Source organism: Psittacula echo (genome assembly GCF_963264785.1).
Source record: "Psittacula echo genome assembly, chromosome: 5".
Lineage (NCBI taxonomy): Eukaryota > Metazoa > Chordata > Aves > Psittaciformes > Psittacidae > Psittacula > Psittacula echo.
The window spans coordinates 31,263,823-31,278,891 of NC_137739.1; the positions used below are offsets into that span (position 1 = coordinate 31,263,823).

Here is a 15,069-nt window from a genome sequence, read left to right on the forward strand (position 1 = left end):
TTGGACATACAATATTCTAAAGATATGTAGGTCAGGTTTTATAGAGTTTAAATGTTGTTTGTGAATTAGATTATAGTAATAAAAGATAGTGATGGAGAGGAACGTTTGGAAAACTTTGAAGAGGTTGTATAAAGGTTACAAAAATATTCTTGTAAGTTCAAAAAGCAAAGTGAACTTTCTTTTAAAACAAGTTGTTAATTTAGGGCTATTGCTGATGTAGGAGAAAGACCTCTCTTTAATCATAAATCTGTTGAGAATGTGCTGGTATCCAAAAAATGTTTGAACTGAAACCATATTTAACAATTGTAAATTATTAGGGAAGATTGATTCTCCCTTAGTTTATAATGATAAGGCCAAATTTGTTTGTTCTAAAGATACTTTTCTGTTGAAAACTAGATAGTGCTCTTCAGGATCTAAAGCTGAAGCAGAGAAGTTAATGAGAGTCTTAATTGAGAATTTTCCTTGGTAGAATGTGGTGCTCTTGTATGAAGAGCAAAAGGTGTAATTCTTTAGCAGTAAATGTTCTAATATGTTTTGGGTGCATAACAATTCACCTTTAACCAGATATGTGATGGCTCTCTTGTTTCCATAAATCCTGATGTTTCTGAGTTTTAGGAAGTTAACCAGTTAGCACATTTCATTCATTTAGTCCTAAATGAAGCCTTTTAAAGTTTGCTGGTGATAAAATGCATTTTAAAATATAGATTTCTGTATAAAGCTTCTCAATTCACTTCTACCACATCAGAGACAGAAATATGAGCTAGGTTGTTCAAATCTTACATTCCCAAAAGTGTGCCTTGGAGACATAAATGTTCAAAAGCAGATCCAGACAGAGGTGCTCCCCTTTAAGACCATTTTCTGATGGCCTTTCTGCATAATAGAAATCAGAAAGAAGGTACTCATGTTAAGAGTAGCTACATTGCCATTTTTAAAGAAAATTAAAGGTAATTATGAAACAGCATACCTATGCCTGTATTTTCTTTCAGAGGTTAGTTACAAATAGTTTTAGCAGAATTTTTTGCATTTAAAAAAAGTAGATTTTGCCACAAAACTTTTTTTTTCCTTTAAGCACTTGCTTTCATTACTTAAAAAATCCAGTAAGACAACACCACAGTGTAGTACATCCAAGAGCCATGTCTTCAGTACAGGGTAAAGTTCTGGGTTAAATGTTTCCCATGAAGACTAGCTCTTCAAATGATCTTTTGACATGAGTATGTTGTGATACATTTTAAACGAGCTAACTTAGATAAGTGATGTTCAACAAAGGGAAGTGCAGTCTTGTGGCTGGGGAGGAGCAGCCCTATGCACCAGTGTACACTGGGGGCACCCAGCTGGAAAACAGCTTTGCAGAAAGGGACTGGGTGTCCTGGGGAACAGCAAGCTGATCATGAGCCAACAACATGTCCTTGCAGGCGCGATGGCTAGTGGTATCCTGGGATGGATTAAGACTGTTGCCTGCAGGTTGAGAGAAGTGATCCTTTTCCTCTAGCCAGCCCTGCTAAAGCCAAACCTGTAGTACTATGCCTGTTCTGGACTCCCTGGTACAAGAACAAGATGGTGCTAATGGAGAGAGTCCAGCAAATGGCCACAAAGACGATTAGGGGATTGGAGCATCTCTCCAGTGAGGAAGGCCTGAGAGAGCTGGGACTGTTCAGCCTGCGGAAGAGAAGGCTCAGGGTAATCTTATCAATGTATGTAGATATCTGAATAGAATGTGTAAAGAAGACAGAGCCAAACTCTTTCCAGTGGTGCCCAGTGACAAGACCAGAGGCAACAGGCGCAATGAAATACAGGAGGTTCCATCTAAACCATCAGGACACACTTTTTCACTGTGAGGGTGACTGAACACTGGCACAGATTGCCCTGAGAGGTTGAGTATCTCCATCCTTGGAGATACTCAGAAGCCATCTCTGAACAGTCCTGGCAACTGGCTCTAGATGGCCCTGCTTCAGCAGGGGAGCTGGACCAGATGACCTCCAGAGGTCACTTCCAGCCTCAACCATTCTCTGATATATACCTGGTTGCCAGTTGTATTAGAAGTAGTAATCTACTGGTATTTCAGTGAAAATACAAATCAAATCCTGGAGGGCAGACACATCTCCGCTGTTTCCCGCTAATTTGCTGGCATTCGTAAAAAGGTATTCAGTCTTCGTAATTCATTGAGGGTGGATCAGATTCCAGAACTTTTTAAGAATTCTGAGAGGTGAACCTACACATTCTGTTATTCCAAATAAGCAGTTACATCACTTAACATTAGATGGTGATTCCTCAGCAAGAGGTTGGCAAACTCAAAAGATGCCAGTCACCCAAATTAACTCTGCTGTAAATATACACTGTAAAGGACTAAGGCTATATAAGGGGGTCAATGAATAACCAGCAAAACAATAAAAATAGTGCTTCAGAGCGTGAGTTTGCGGTTATGTGCCAGAAAGACTGGTCCATCAAAGTGGACCCTGAACCATGGCGTTTATTCCAAATACTGAACAACTAGTCATGTACAACTTGTTGCACATGCAAGTCTAAATGCTTGACAGAGGCAGTCATTCAGTCACTGGATACACATTAAGTATCTTTCCATTTGTGGTCAAAGTCTTGGAAGCCTTTTAGCCCAGGAGTTATATATACTGACAAGGAAGGGCTCACAAAACAGGGTGCTCTGTCACAATCAAAACAGCTGACTAGTGAAGGACTTTATCCAGATTGTTTTGTGTGCACAAACACATTGTGGTTTCAAAGGTGATCGGTCTCTGCAGTTCTGGAGTGTCTCCAGAGTTAACTCCTGTCTGTACCATTCAGATATTACAAAGTGGATTACGTAGCAGATGCATCTTTTGAAAGGCACAGTAATGCTAATTGTTTGTATTAACTAATTTCAGGAAATCAATACTCATATATCCACAGATTGTATTTGTTACAGCCTGTCTTTTTATATGTATTGACTTCTGCTCCTATAAGTTTAGGCAACAGGGAATGAACCAGAAAGATAAATTTAAGGCATTTTTCTCTCAAGGAAATGCAAGGAATAGTCCATTCCACATGTGGAAGAAAAAAAAAATCTGACATTTTCAGTAAAATTTAGAACTGAAGGAACAAGAGTAAATCTTAAAGATTTATTGCCACGTAAGTTTTTTTACATGGGGTTTATTAAAGAAGAATGTATTCCTAACTTTTCAATTTATATGTAGGAGATTGTTGAAAGGTTTTCATTTTAAGTTCTGGAAGCTCTACTCATTGTAGAGCCAAAAAAAGAAGGAATGTGACCCAGTTGCTAAGTAACAAGTTTCAGTTACTTCCAGATTCTGCAGAGAAAGACTCATACTCAGAAGTCAAGACTAGGGCACAAAGAATGATCAGATTAAAACCTGACTAACTTCAGCACAAAAGAGCTTGTATCCTTTTACAGCAGTTTGGAAAGCCTTTTACATAAAAAGTCTGTGTTGAAGTGATTCAGTCATTTGTATCCCATCAGGAAGCATTTTACACTCAGCACTTTGAAAAAGGAACAAGTAATCTAGAGAAGCCTTTAGCCTGGCTTGTGGTCACCACTCCTTATTTTGTATCTACCTATGAAGATACTCCAAACAAAACTATTCTGGTTTTATTTCTTGGCGGGAAGAGAATCCCAGAATATTTAATGTATATATGGCTTTCAGCTATCTTCAGTATTTAAAACTTCTGGTTTGAGTCTTGCTAATAAGACAGATTTCTTATATTTAATTTTACTTTTGCATTTTCTAATTTACTTTCAGCCGGGAAGAGTTTGTGGAAATGTTTTCTTAAATATTGGCTTTTTTATTTTCAATTCAGATATCAAGATTTTTATGGTCAAATACAGTAATTTTCTGTAAGTCTTTCAATCAGTAACAATACCCTGAAGAAACTGTCATTCTAAAAGACCATTAAGAGTTGGAGAGTGTCATGAAATCTGCTTTAATCACTTGGTGTAGTAGAAGTAAATAAAGTCAGAGACTTACTGTCTCTCTGACAATAAATGCCCTGGGTTTTAGTTGGTTTTTATATAGCATGAGAATTCTCTCTCATATGACAGGCTTTGGTTCCATTAATACTTAATTGGATTTCAAAATTGAGTCTAATTTGATTTCATTAAGATTCATATTTTAATAACAGTGTAGTTGTTGAAAGTAGAAATATAGAAAGGAAGCATGGTGAGGAATATGGACCACATATCAAAGTAATGACAAATGTATTGATAAGTGTTCAGAAGTAAACATAAACTAATGAAATTGCCTCATTTTACTTGGCATGCACTGTCTTATTAACAGGAAATAACCCTAACTGGAGGTTATCGACATAGGTCATATTCCCAAGTTCCACAACAAGAACATGTTGTTTCAGTTTGGTATCCAAACTGAATAAATCTTTCTGTTTCATTTCCTTCTTTTATTACAGCCTTGTATCACATTTTGTCAACCAGGGTAAATGTTAATATTGGCAATATACAATGTTGGTGTCACAGGACAGAATTTGTTCTTTGTAAATATTTTTATAAAAATATAGCCTATCCTCACCATTGTCATGTTTCTATTATGGCAACTGGTGTTGAATTTTGTGTGTACGGGAGAACTGGCAGAGAACTGAGAGCATAATGGCTCCTCCAACCTGTGACATGCAAGAACAGCTTTGTGGCTGATGCGGTACTTGGTTGCTTTCAACCCCTGAGTCTGGTGAATTTCAATGTATAGCTAGTTTGACAGAGGTTTTTGTACTTTACTGGTCAACACAGCCTAAAAGTTACCTGTGTAAAAATATTGACTAGAAAACGGTTGTACAAAAATGATTGCAGGAAGTGATTCTGTGATCAGAAAACTCTTGTTATTTGTTTCAGGAAATCGAAAAGTTGGAAAGTAAATTAAATCAGAGCCCAGAAAGGTGGCAGCTTTTGTGGGAAAGAGTCAAAATAAGTCTAAAAGATGACACCAGGCAAGACAATGTAAGTAGTAAAAGAGCTCATTCAATAGAGCATTCCATTCCTGCTATATAGGCTACCTGGGGCACTAACACAATCACTGTATTTCTTGGAGTAAAATGCTGCTTTCAGAAATGTTGTTCTAACCCACTACACTGACTTTGTATTTCTGTATGTAGAAAAACATTTATGCTTGTGCTGTTTACCTAATGGCTTTACCAGAGTAGATTAAGATACACAGACAAAATAAGCATGAGCATATGACTTTATATATTGAAAAGATTCTTGAAGTACAAAAAATGTAATTTCCTAAAATTAGCCAAAAGGACATAACAGAGTTTCAGAAATGAGTAAAGATATTTCCATGTCTAAATGGAATTTTGGAACTGTAGATTCTAGTAAAGGTCAGAAGCGTTCATGCTTGTGTTTCCAGTTCTTGACTGTGGTAAAAACAATCACTAACAATATAGATATTTTCTAAGTCAAAGGCTGCTTTTTTTTTAATCTGCGTTCACTAGGAAGAATGATACTGCTTTTTGTGAGCTTTTCCTATAAATTTGGCACAATGAGTTGCCAGCTCAAAACTGTACCTTTAGTCTTCAGCTTCATGTGCTTGTTCAGAGTTGCCAGCTTTCATGTAATGTTTAGTCCACAGCACTACTTCGTTATTTGTCCTTTCCTCTCAGAAAAGGAGTCTGCTTTATGTCTGTCAGTCATTAAAGCTCACTTTATACCCTAGATAAATTCAAGATGAAAAAAAAAAATAATTCTAGCAAAGCAGAGGGGTTTTTTATTTAATTGGAAGCAGAATAGAAAATGCAAATATAAATAAACCTGGTACCAGTCTCCTGTCCTAGCTGTTATTTAAGGATTCTCAGATAAATGCAATAGCTAATGTCAATCCCAAAGAACTCTATCTGTTGGATGCTGTCATTTAGGTTAAGAACAAACTTAGGATGCTTCTTACTCCAGGCTATTGAGATTCCATAAAAATAATTTGTATTGGATCTGTAAAGTAGCTCTTGGAAACTGCAGTCTTTTTGCCTTCCATCTCTCTCTGCTTTCTTTCCCATTCTGTCCTTTTCCTTCCTTCTCTATGAAACTAGGGAAATTTATTGTATTCAAATGTCTGACTAATTCTAGATGCTTCTGAGAAATCAAGGGAAACATTGTTCAAGATTGTGTCACTGGAGTATGCAAGGCTTTTTTGAAATACTGATTTTTCACACCATGTGAACTGTTATGCTTAAGAAATGCATTGAATTACCATCCGTCTGACTTCTTTTCTGAGGCAGTACTGACTCGTAGTATGAAGATTTTTTTGGTCTCATAGTAATTCACAACTTGTGTTGTACCATGTATTATCAGTGTAAAGACACATTGTGTTACCTTTTATTTTCATATTATTTAGCTCCGAAGAGATCCTTCTGGCTCCTCAGGAATGATGTCAGCTAATCTACATTCCTATCAAAAGAGGTCTTTGTTGGAAATACCTGGCAGTGGGCTGGGTGAGGAACAGAGTGCAAGTATCTCTCCCTCTAATGGAGTAGACAGAAGAACAACTACACTATACAATCATTTCACATCAAAGAATGATGAAAATAGGTAAACAGAATAATTATAGACTGTTTATGGACTTTTTATTAGATAGGTACAAGTCTCTGTTTAAGGAAAAAAAATTACATTTTCGTATGCATAGAATGCTTTATTCCTTCATAGTGTTTTTTTTTTTTTCTGTTATCTTGATAGGTGGGCCTCTTTCTCCTAGCAATAGCATTCAGTCTTCCTCTTTATATGCACAAGCAAGTTGTAGCTGCGCATTTAATGCTTCCAAAGTACTGAAACAGTATTTATCAGTATATCACAGTTGCCAATAACTAAACTACTGGTTTAAAACAGATTTGTTTTACTGCAGTAAAAGAAGTGTTTCAGTATGTATGTAGTCGTTTGGGGGCTTTTATGTATCACTGATATTCATATTATAGAATCAAGCCTTCTGTGTTTTCTGTGCCTTTCAGATCTTTTGAAGGTACGCTGTACAAAAGAGGAGCCTTACTGAAAGGTTGGAAACCTCGCTGGTTTGTGCTGGATGTGACAAAACACCAGGTAAAACCTTTTCAGATAATAGACTTGTTTATGACTAATTTGCTGCTTTTTTAGTGACTGAGTTTGTATAGATTGAGTTTACAAATGCTAATAATGATTATTTTTAGATGTGTATTTGTGCAATGTGTGTGTTACATCATTATAGACCATATATCTGTGTTTATCTTGTGTATCTCATAGCAGATACAGCGTTCTGAACGGATATAGGGTTTTTACTATTTTGGGGTTTGGTTTGGTTTGTTTTAAACAGTAGGAAATGTTTAGCATATAATCATAAAAGACTTTTTAGACTGGAAGTCATGCATTATTGTTTGGGTACAAACACTTTTTGCCTACCTCATCCTCAGGAAAAAAAAACCTGGGTACTGCCTGAGGACATTTTCTGGGCATTAAGGTACACAAGCAATACAATCTATTTTTTAAAGCACTGAGCACTGTTAACTCTAGAATGTCATTGAGGAATTAAGTGGTAAGCGTAATTTATTCTTTAATATGACCAAAAGAACTAAAAGCTCTTTCTGAGTGCAATCGGGATGCTGGGAGCTAATATGGTAACTGATAGCAAGTTTCGTTCAGGCATTCATATTGAAACAGTAGTAGTTATTGTAAGTTCAGTGTGTATTTTGCAGCCTCTTTGTTCCTCAAGCACTTTGCCATTAGCATTTTTCCTTGCAAGCGAAAAGATATGTATACTCTGGGTATACAGAAGAAAAGGTTTCATTTTGCGGAAGAGAAAAATACTTGAAAATTTTTGTATAACCAAATATCCTGAGTTTCATAGATGTGAGTTTCATTGCTGAGGTGAGTATCTCGAGAGAGGACGCCTTCAACACCGGAGCCGGGGGGAGATCAGCATCCAGGAGCCTCAACTCAGAGCGCCCAGAGCCACCGAGGGAGCCTCAGGTCCTCAACAGGCCTTGCCCAGGAGCCGGCAGCTCAGCTGATGCGAGCAGGGACTCACAGGGGGCGGAGCCACGAGGAGCGGCACCAGCCCTGACTGGTTAAAAACCTGCCCCTGGGAGCACAAGTGACCAGGAGTGTGGCAAACAGGGCTGGCTAACAGGGCGGGTCGAGGCAGTTTGTTCTGGCATGCAAGCGGGATGGTTCGCACTCGCCGTATGACCAAGGCCCGGTCTGGGAGCTCTGCTCCGGCTGCCCCGGCGGTGGCCAGCGTAGGCACCCAGACAGAGCCGATGAGAGGGGAGGCTGCAGTGCAGAGCTCGCAGTGTAGAGAGTGCCTGCGCTGGTCTCCTGAGGGAACGGTGCCCAATGGGCAGGGCTGCACCCGGTGCTCCCTGGTGGAGGTCCTCCTGCAGCAGGGGCTGAGCTGCGGGAGGCTGTCAATAGGCTGCAAGATGCCAGGGAAGCTGAGAGGCAGCAGGACTGCCTCCTCCAGGCCCGAGCTGTGCAGGGGCCTCAAGCGTCCCCTGCAGCTCATAGAGGAGAGAAGGAGGCTGCTAACCCAGGAAGCTGGGAAACAGTAACAAAGAAAACCAACAAAAAAAGGAGGAAGAGGACAATTAAAAACAAGGGGCTTCCTCCGAAATCTGTTGTCCCCACCCAGAACTGCTTTGCTGTCCTGCAGTGAGCTGATGAGGAAACGCACTCACACCAGAAACAACCAGCTGAAGCACTGCAAAAGAACATCTCTACTGGTGCTGCCAGGAAAAAGCAGAGGGTCGTAGTAGTAGGGGACTCTGCTTTGAAGGGGACAGAAGCACTCATCTGTCAGCCTGACCCAGTCTCAGAGGAGGTGTGTTGCCTACCTGGGGCACGGATCAGGGATGTTGCAGAGAGGCTGCCTGCTCTAGTGAGTCCCACTGACTATTACCCACTTCTAGTGATCCATGTGAGTGCTAGTGATGTAGATAGCAGTAGCCTGGAGAACATAAAGAAGGACTTCAGAGCCCTGAGAGAGGTGGTTAGGGGCTCTGGAGCTCAGATTGTCTTTTGGTCAATTCTCAAGGATACAGGGGAGGACCCCAAAAAGGCTAGGAGTATTGGCCAGGTTAATAAATGGCTAGAACAGTGGTGCCATAGTCAGGGGTTTGGGTGTCTTGAACATGGGACCCAAGTTAGAAGGCCAGGTCTTCCGGGGGCTCGTGGAGCTGCTCTGATAAAGAAGGGGAAGAGTGGTTTTGGTAGGAGGCTTGCCAGGCTGGTCAAGGGTGCTTTAAACTAGAAGTATTGGGGAAGGGGGGCATCATTCCATCCCAACACACCCAGTCAGTTGCCAGCACCTATAATAAATGCTTGGAGCAATGTAGAGATATTCCAGCTGCTCCAGCCAATGATCTGGCTTCAGCTGGAGCTCGGCTCAGATGCCTCTATACAAACGCCTATAGCATGGGGAACAAACAAGAGGAACTAGAGATGTGTGCACGTCTATGGGGGCATGATATAATAGGCATCACAGAAACATGGTGGGATGGCTCCTACGACTGGAGTGTTGGAATGGAAGGTTACAGGCTCTTTAGAAAAGACAGGCCTGGCAGGCAGGGAGGGGGAGTTGCTATTTATGTTAGGGATAGGCTGGAGAGTATGGAACTCTGTCTGGGGATGGGTGAGCAGTCAACAGAGAGTTTGTGGGTCAGGGTTAAAGGGAGAACAGCGATAGGAGAAATTACTGTACGGATCTGTTACAGACCGCCTGATCAAGAGGAATCTGCAGATGAAGCACTCTATAGACAGATAGGAGCAGCCTCACTCTCACAGGCCCTTGTTCTAATGGGGGACTTCAACCACCCTGGTATCTGTTGGAGGGACGGTACAGTCTGGCACAAGCAATCCAGGAGGTTCCTCGGTGGAGTGGAAGACAACTTCCTTCTGCAAGTAATAGAGGAGCTGACAAGGAGAGGTGCCATGCTTGACCTCGTGCTCACCAACAGGGAAGGGCTCATTGGAAATGTGACGCTCCAGAGCAGCCTTGGATGAAGTGATCATGAGATGGTCGAATTCGAGATGCTCAGGACAATGAGAAGAGCGTGCAGCAAGCTCACTGCCCTGGACTTCAAGAGAGCAGATTTTGGCCTCTTCAGGAACCTGCTTAGTAAGGTTCAATGGGAAATAGCCCTAGAGGGCAGGGGGGCCCAAGACTGTTGGTTGCTATTCAAGGATCACCTGCTACAAGCTCAGGAGTGTTGCATCCCAACTAGAAGGAAGTGCAGCAGGAGGGCCAGGAGACGTCCTTGGATGGATAAGGAGCTGCTCAGGAAACTTTGAGGGGAAAAAAAAGGCTTATAAAAGGTGGAAGCAAGGACAGGCGGCCTGGGAAGAATACCAGGATGTTCTCTGGGAAGCTAGGGAGCAGGATGGGAAAGCTAAGGGCCAATTAGAATTAAATTTGGTTAGGGATGTGAAAGATAACAGGAAGAGATTCTATAGGTACATTGCAAATAAAAGACAGACTAGGGACGGTGTGGGACCCCTCCAGAAGCTATCGGGAGAACTGGCTACCCTGGACATGGAGAAAGCTGAGGTTCTTAATGACTTCTTTGCCTCGGTCTTCACTGACAGAGGCTCTGACTGCACCACCCAAGTCTTGGAAGGCAGATGCAGGGACTGTGAGAATGAAGACCTTAGGCCCACTGTAGGAGAGGAGCTGGTTCGAGACCATCTTAAAAACATAAACGTACACAAGTCCATGGGACCTGATGAAATCCATCCGCGGGTCCTGAAGGAGCTGGCGAATGAAGTTGCTAAGACACTGTCCATCATATTTGAAAAATCATGGCAGTCAGGTGAAGTTCCCAACGACTGGAAAAAGAGAAATATAACTCCCGTTTTCAAGAAGGGGAAAATGGATGACCCAGGGAATTACAGACCAGTCAGTCTTACCTCTGTGCCTGGCAAACTCTTGGAGCAGATTCTCCTGGAAGGCATGCTAAGGCACATGAAAAACAAGGAGGTGGTTGGTGACAGCCAGCATGGCTTCACTAAGGGGAAATCCTGCCTGACCAATTTGGTGGCCTTCTATGATGGGGCTACGGAACTGATGGACAGGGGTAGAGCAGTTGACGTCATCTATCTGGACTTCTGCAAAGCATTCGACCCTGTCCCACACAACATCCTTGTCTCTAAATTGGAGAGACATCAATTTGATGGGTGGACCACTCAGTAGATAAAGAACTGGCTGGATGGCCGCACGCAAAGAGTTGTGGTCAATGGCTCAATGTCCAGTTGGAGACCAGTAGCAAGTGGTGTCCCTTAGGGATCAGTATTGGGACCGGTCTTGTTCAACATCTTTGTCAGCAACAGGGACAGTGGGATTGAGCGTGCCCTCAGCAAGTTGCCAATGACACCAAGCTGTGTGGTTCGGTTGATATACTGGAGGGAAGGAATGCCATCCAGAGAGACCTTGACACGCTTGTGAGGTGGGCTGATGCCAACCTTACAAAGTTTAACCATGCCAAGTGCAAGGTCCTACACCTGGGTCGGAGCAATCCCAGGCACAGCTACAGGTTGGGCAGAGAAGAGATTCAGAGCAGCCCTGCAGAGAAGGACTTGGGGGTGTTGGTTGATGAGAAAATGAGCATGAGCTGGCTTCAGTGTGCGCTCACAGCCCAGAAAGCCAACCGTATCCTGGGCTGCATCAAAAGGAATGTGACCAGCAGGTCGAAGGAGGTGATCCTGCCCCTCTGCTCTGCTCTCTCAGACCTCACTTGGAGTATTGTGTGTAGTTCTGGTGTCCTCAACCTAAAAAGGACATGGAACTGTTGGAACAAGTCCAGAGGATGGCCACGAGGACGATTAGGGGACTGGAGCACCTCCCGTATGGAGACAGGCTGAGAAAGTTGGGGCTGTTCAGCCTGGAGAAGAGAAGGCTGCTTGGAGACCTCATAGCAGCCTTCCAGTATCTGAAGGGGGCCTACAAGGGTGCTGGGGATGGACTCTTCATCAGGGACTGTAGTGGCAGGACAAGGGATAATGGGTTCAAACTTAAACAGGGGAAGTTTAGATTGGATATAAGGAAGAAATTCTTTACTGAGAGGGTGGTGAGGCACTGGAATGGGTTGCCCAGGGAGGTTGTGAATGCTCCATCTCTGGCAGTGTTCAAGGCCAGGTTGGCTGAGGCCTTGGGTGACGTGGTTTAGTGTGGGGTGTCCCTGCCCATGGCAGGGAGGATGGAACTAGGTAATCTTAAGGTCCTTTCCAACCCTAACTATTCTATGATTCTATGTAGGATTAATACAGGTCAGTCTTAGTTGGAATTCTGTTGTTTGATCTTGCTGTGAAGGTTAGTTCATTATTTTGCATTGATTTCTGGGATATTTTTTTTTTCTTCACTTTTCTTTAAGTAAGAGATTTTCTCTTTTGGAATGTGTTTGCACATTGGAACGCAGTTTGCAGAGTGGTTAACATTCATACTAAAGTATCTTTGCAAGGAGGGAAAAATTAAAAAGGCAAGGTTCTTTCAAACCGCTAAGTGCAGTATAGCAAAATGTGAGTTTTCTGTGTAGTTTGTAATTATCTAAAATTATACTTAAATTTTTTGTGATCATTTTAAACCCTTGAAATATAGAGAGTTCTATTAATTTCTTGGTGAAGTAAAGCTTTTATATTCGTTTCAAAGTAATGAACAGTGATTAGGTGATTTCTGTTAGAAAAACTGATAAGGAATGCTGAATCCTAAAGACTGTGTTCCACTTCCAACCTTCACAAGTCCTCTGACCAGACGCAATGCAGGCATATTTGAAGCTTCTCTTCTCTGAAAATCTGGTAACAAAATGCTCCTTCCACAACTCCATGTCTGCACAGGAGCAGGTGGTGGAGACCTCTCTGTTACCCAGCAGTGTCAAGTAGAGGACTGGCCAGTTGAGGACTATCACCAACCCCGCCATTTTGTATATACCAAACCTATGGTTTCTGTCAGTTTTGTCTTAGAAATTTCCCATGTCTGATGTCCTTTAGTCCTAATAACACTTGTGCCTCTTAACCTTACTACTCCATGCTGTATCCAGGAAAACAGAAATGAAATGTCCATCTAAGTATCATATTTGGATTTATTTTTTTTCTCTTGTGATCTAGCTGCGATACTATGATTCAGGTGAGGATACAAGCTGTAAGGGACACATAGACCTTGCAGAAGTAGAAACTGTGATTCCTGCTTCTCCGACAATTGGAGCCCCAAAACATGCAAGTGAAAAAGCTTTTTTTGATGTAAGTATTTCTGGTTTTTACTTGATCTTTATGTGAAAGCTTCTTTACTTGGTGTATTGAACCTACTACTTTCCATCCTGCTGGAAGGTGTGAGCTAGGAAGGAGCAGTCATACCAACTCAAAACAAAAAATTTTTGCACAGCTAGCATCTGGCTCTCACTCCTAACAGCAGAAGTTAAAAAAAAAAGGTACATTTAGACCCAATTAGTGCATTGAATATTACAGCTTAAAGTATGCAAGTTTCATTTTCTATTTTATGTGTTGCCTATCTTCATGTTCTTATTTTTCCTTTGCAGTTGAAGACAAATAAACGTGTATATAATTTTTGTGCCCAAGATGCACAGAGCGCTCAACAATGGATGGATAGGATCCAGAGTTGCATTTCAGATGCTTAGAAAGGAAAAACATTCCATGATAAAGACACATTTAAAGCATCTCTTCCTGTAAGAAGCTAAGTTCTGAAATGTTACTGACAGACAGCCAGCCTTCCTTACATTTCAGCCATGAAAGTTCATAATATGCTAAAATTCCTTCCTATTCAATAATTATAACCACTGTAACTGCTATTTTTTTTCTGCAGGGAGGACTTTGAAAAATAATCATCCATTTATCCTGAATTTCCACTTTCTTCAGTACAGTTCCTAGCTATAAAAGTGGTCTGTATTTGCACTATCACCTAATCCTGGTTTTATCATTTCAGAGCTGTTCTGTTATGAAGCCTGTCCAGAGGAAATTGTAGAAATTTTCCCTCCAACAGGAAGTGTACTTTCGCTTTATTTATATTTTCAAGCAAAATGTTTTTATTTCCAAGCTAGTCATGCATAAGAGGGAACATATCTACAGTTCCTTTAAATAAATAAATAAATGAAGCCTGAGAGTCCAGTGACATATATATAAGGTTGCCAGTTTTTATAGACAGTTGATATTTTTAAAGGCCAAAAAGTGAAATTGCCTGATACCAGACTTCAAAGTATCTTATCAGTGTGCAGGTCATTCTCTAATGTTGTGCTTTATTGAGTGCTTCTGCAATGTGGTTGCTGTATTTCAAATTCTAGGGATTATCTGAAGATCATGGCACTTTTCTTTTTAGATTCTATTTGCAATGGTATAAATGAAAGAAAACTGGCTGACACTATCCAGGAGAAATGGAAAACAAACTAGAAATTCAGTAGAAGAAAGATTTCTTATGTGTGAGTTGTATATGTTAACTTATATGCTGTTCTGCTCACTGTAAAATACAAAATGACAAATGTAATAATGCACTAAACAATGAAGCAAGCACTTGCACTGAAATCTTTAAAATGCAGACATTTTGCAGGACAGAGCTAAGTTATTTATAGCAGAACAATATTAGCTCGTTAACAATATTACAGATATTAAATATGTACATAATCAGGTTTGATGTGTCATGATTTGATACTTTTTAAACATTTTTGCACATGAATTGGAAGACTGTTTATAGATTTTTACATTTGATAAAATTGTGTTTGTTCAGCTTAAAATCCTGGCAAAACATTTTTAATAGCCCCAAGATAGTAGAAATTTTACAATCTGCAGATAGTGGTGACATTGAGTAGAGTATGTAGGTAATTAAGACATCGTTTTTATTTTAAAATGTTAATATTTTAAATAGCACACTAATCTTACAAGAGGTTTGTATATACAATTCACTATTTTCTCATTTTTCCAGATGTTCTGCTTGTAATTTACTGTCAGCCTAACCAAACTGACTATACCTACAAGATTTTTCAGTTACTAAATTGTCTGTGGGTTTTTGGGGGTTTTCTTTTTATAACTAATGTATTTTGTCAGAAAGGAACATAAACTTCTCACCACACACAATAGGAAATGCAGCTGGTTTTAATGCATTTACAATT

The 15,069-nt window shown here is 40.8% G+C and overlaps 1 protein-coding gene across 4 annotated transcripts in view; it reads left to right on the forward strand.

The window, feature by feature from the left end:
* Positions 1 to 13,587, forward strand: part of SBF2 (SET binding factor 2) — a gene marked incomplete at both ends in the record, with an annotated part of 266,518 nt that extends 252,931 nt beyond the window's left edge. For all 4 annotated transcript variants that reach the window (XM_080619951.1, XM_080619950.1, XM_080619952.1 and 1 more), the window contains 5 exons: positions 4,847 to 4,951; positions 6,339 to 6,532; positions 6,946 to 7,033; positions 13,061 to 13,192; positions 13,489 to 13,587. In XM_080619951.1, coding sequence (XP_080476077.1) covers positions 4,847 to 4,951; positions 6,339 to 6,532; positions 6,946 to 7,033; positions 13,061 to 13,192; positions 13,489 to 13,587 — 618 coding nt within the window. The remainder of the gene's footprint in view (positions 1 to 4,846; positions 4,952 to 6,338; positions 6,533 to 6,945; positions 7,034 to 13,060; positions 13,193 to 13,488) is intronic.
* Between the last annotated feature and the right edge of the window lie 1,482 nt (positions 13,588 to 15,069).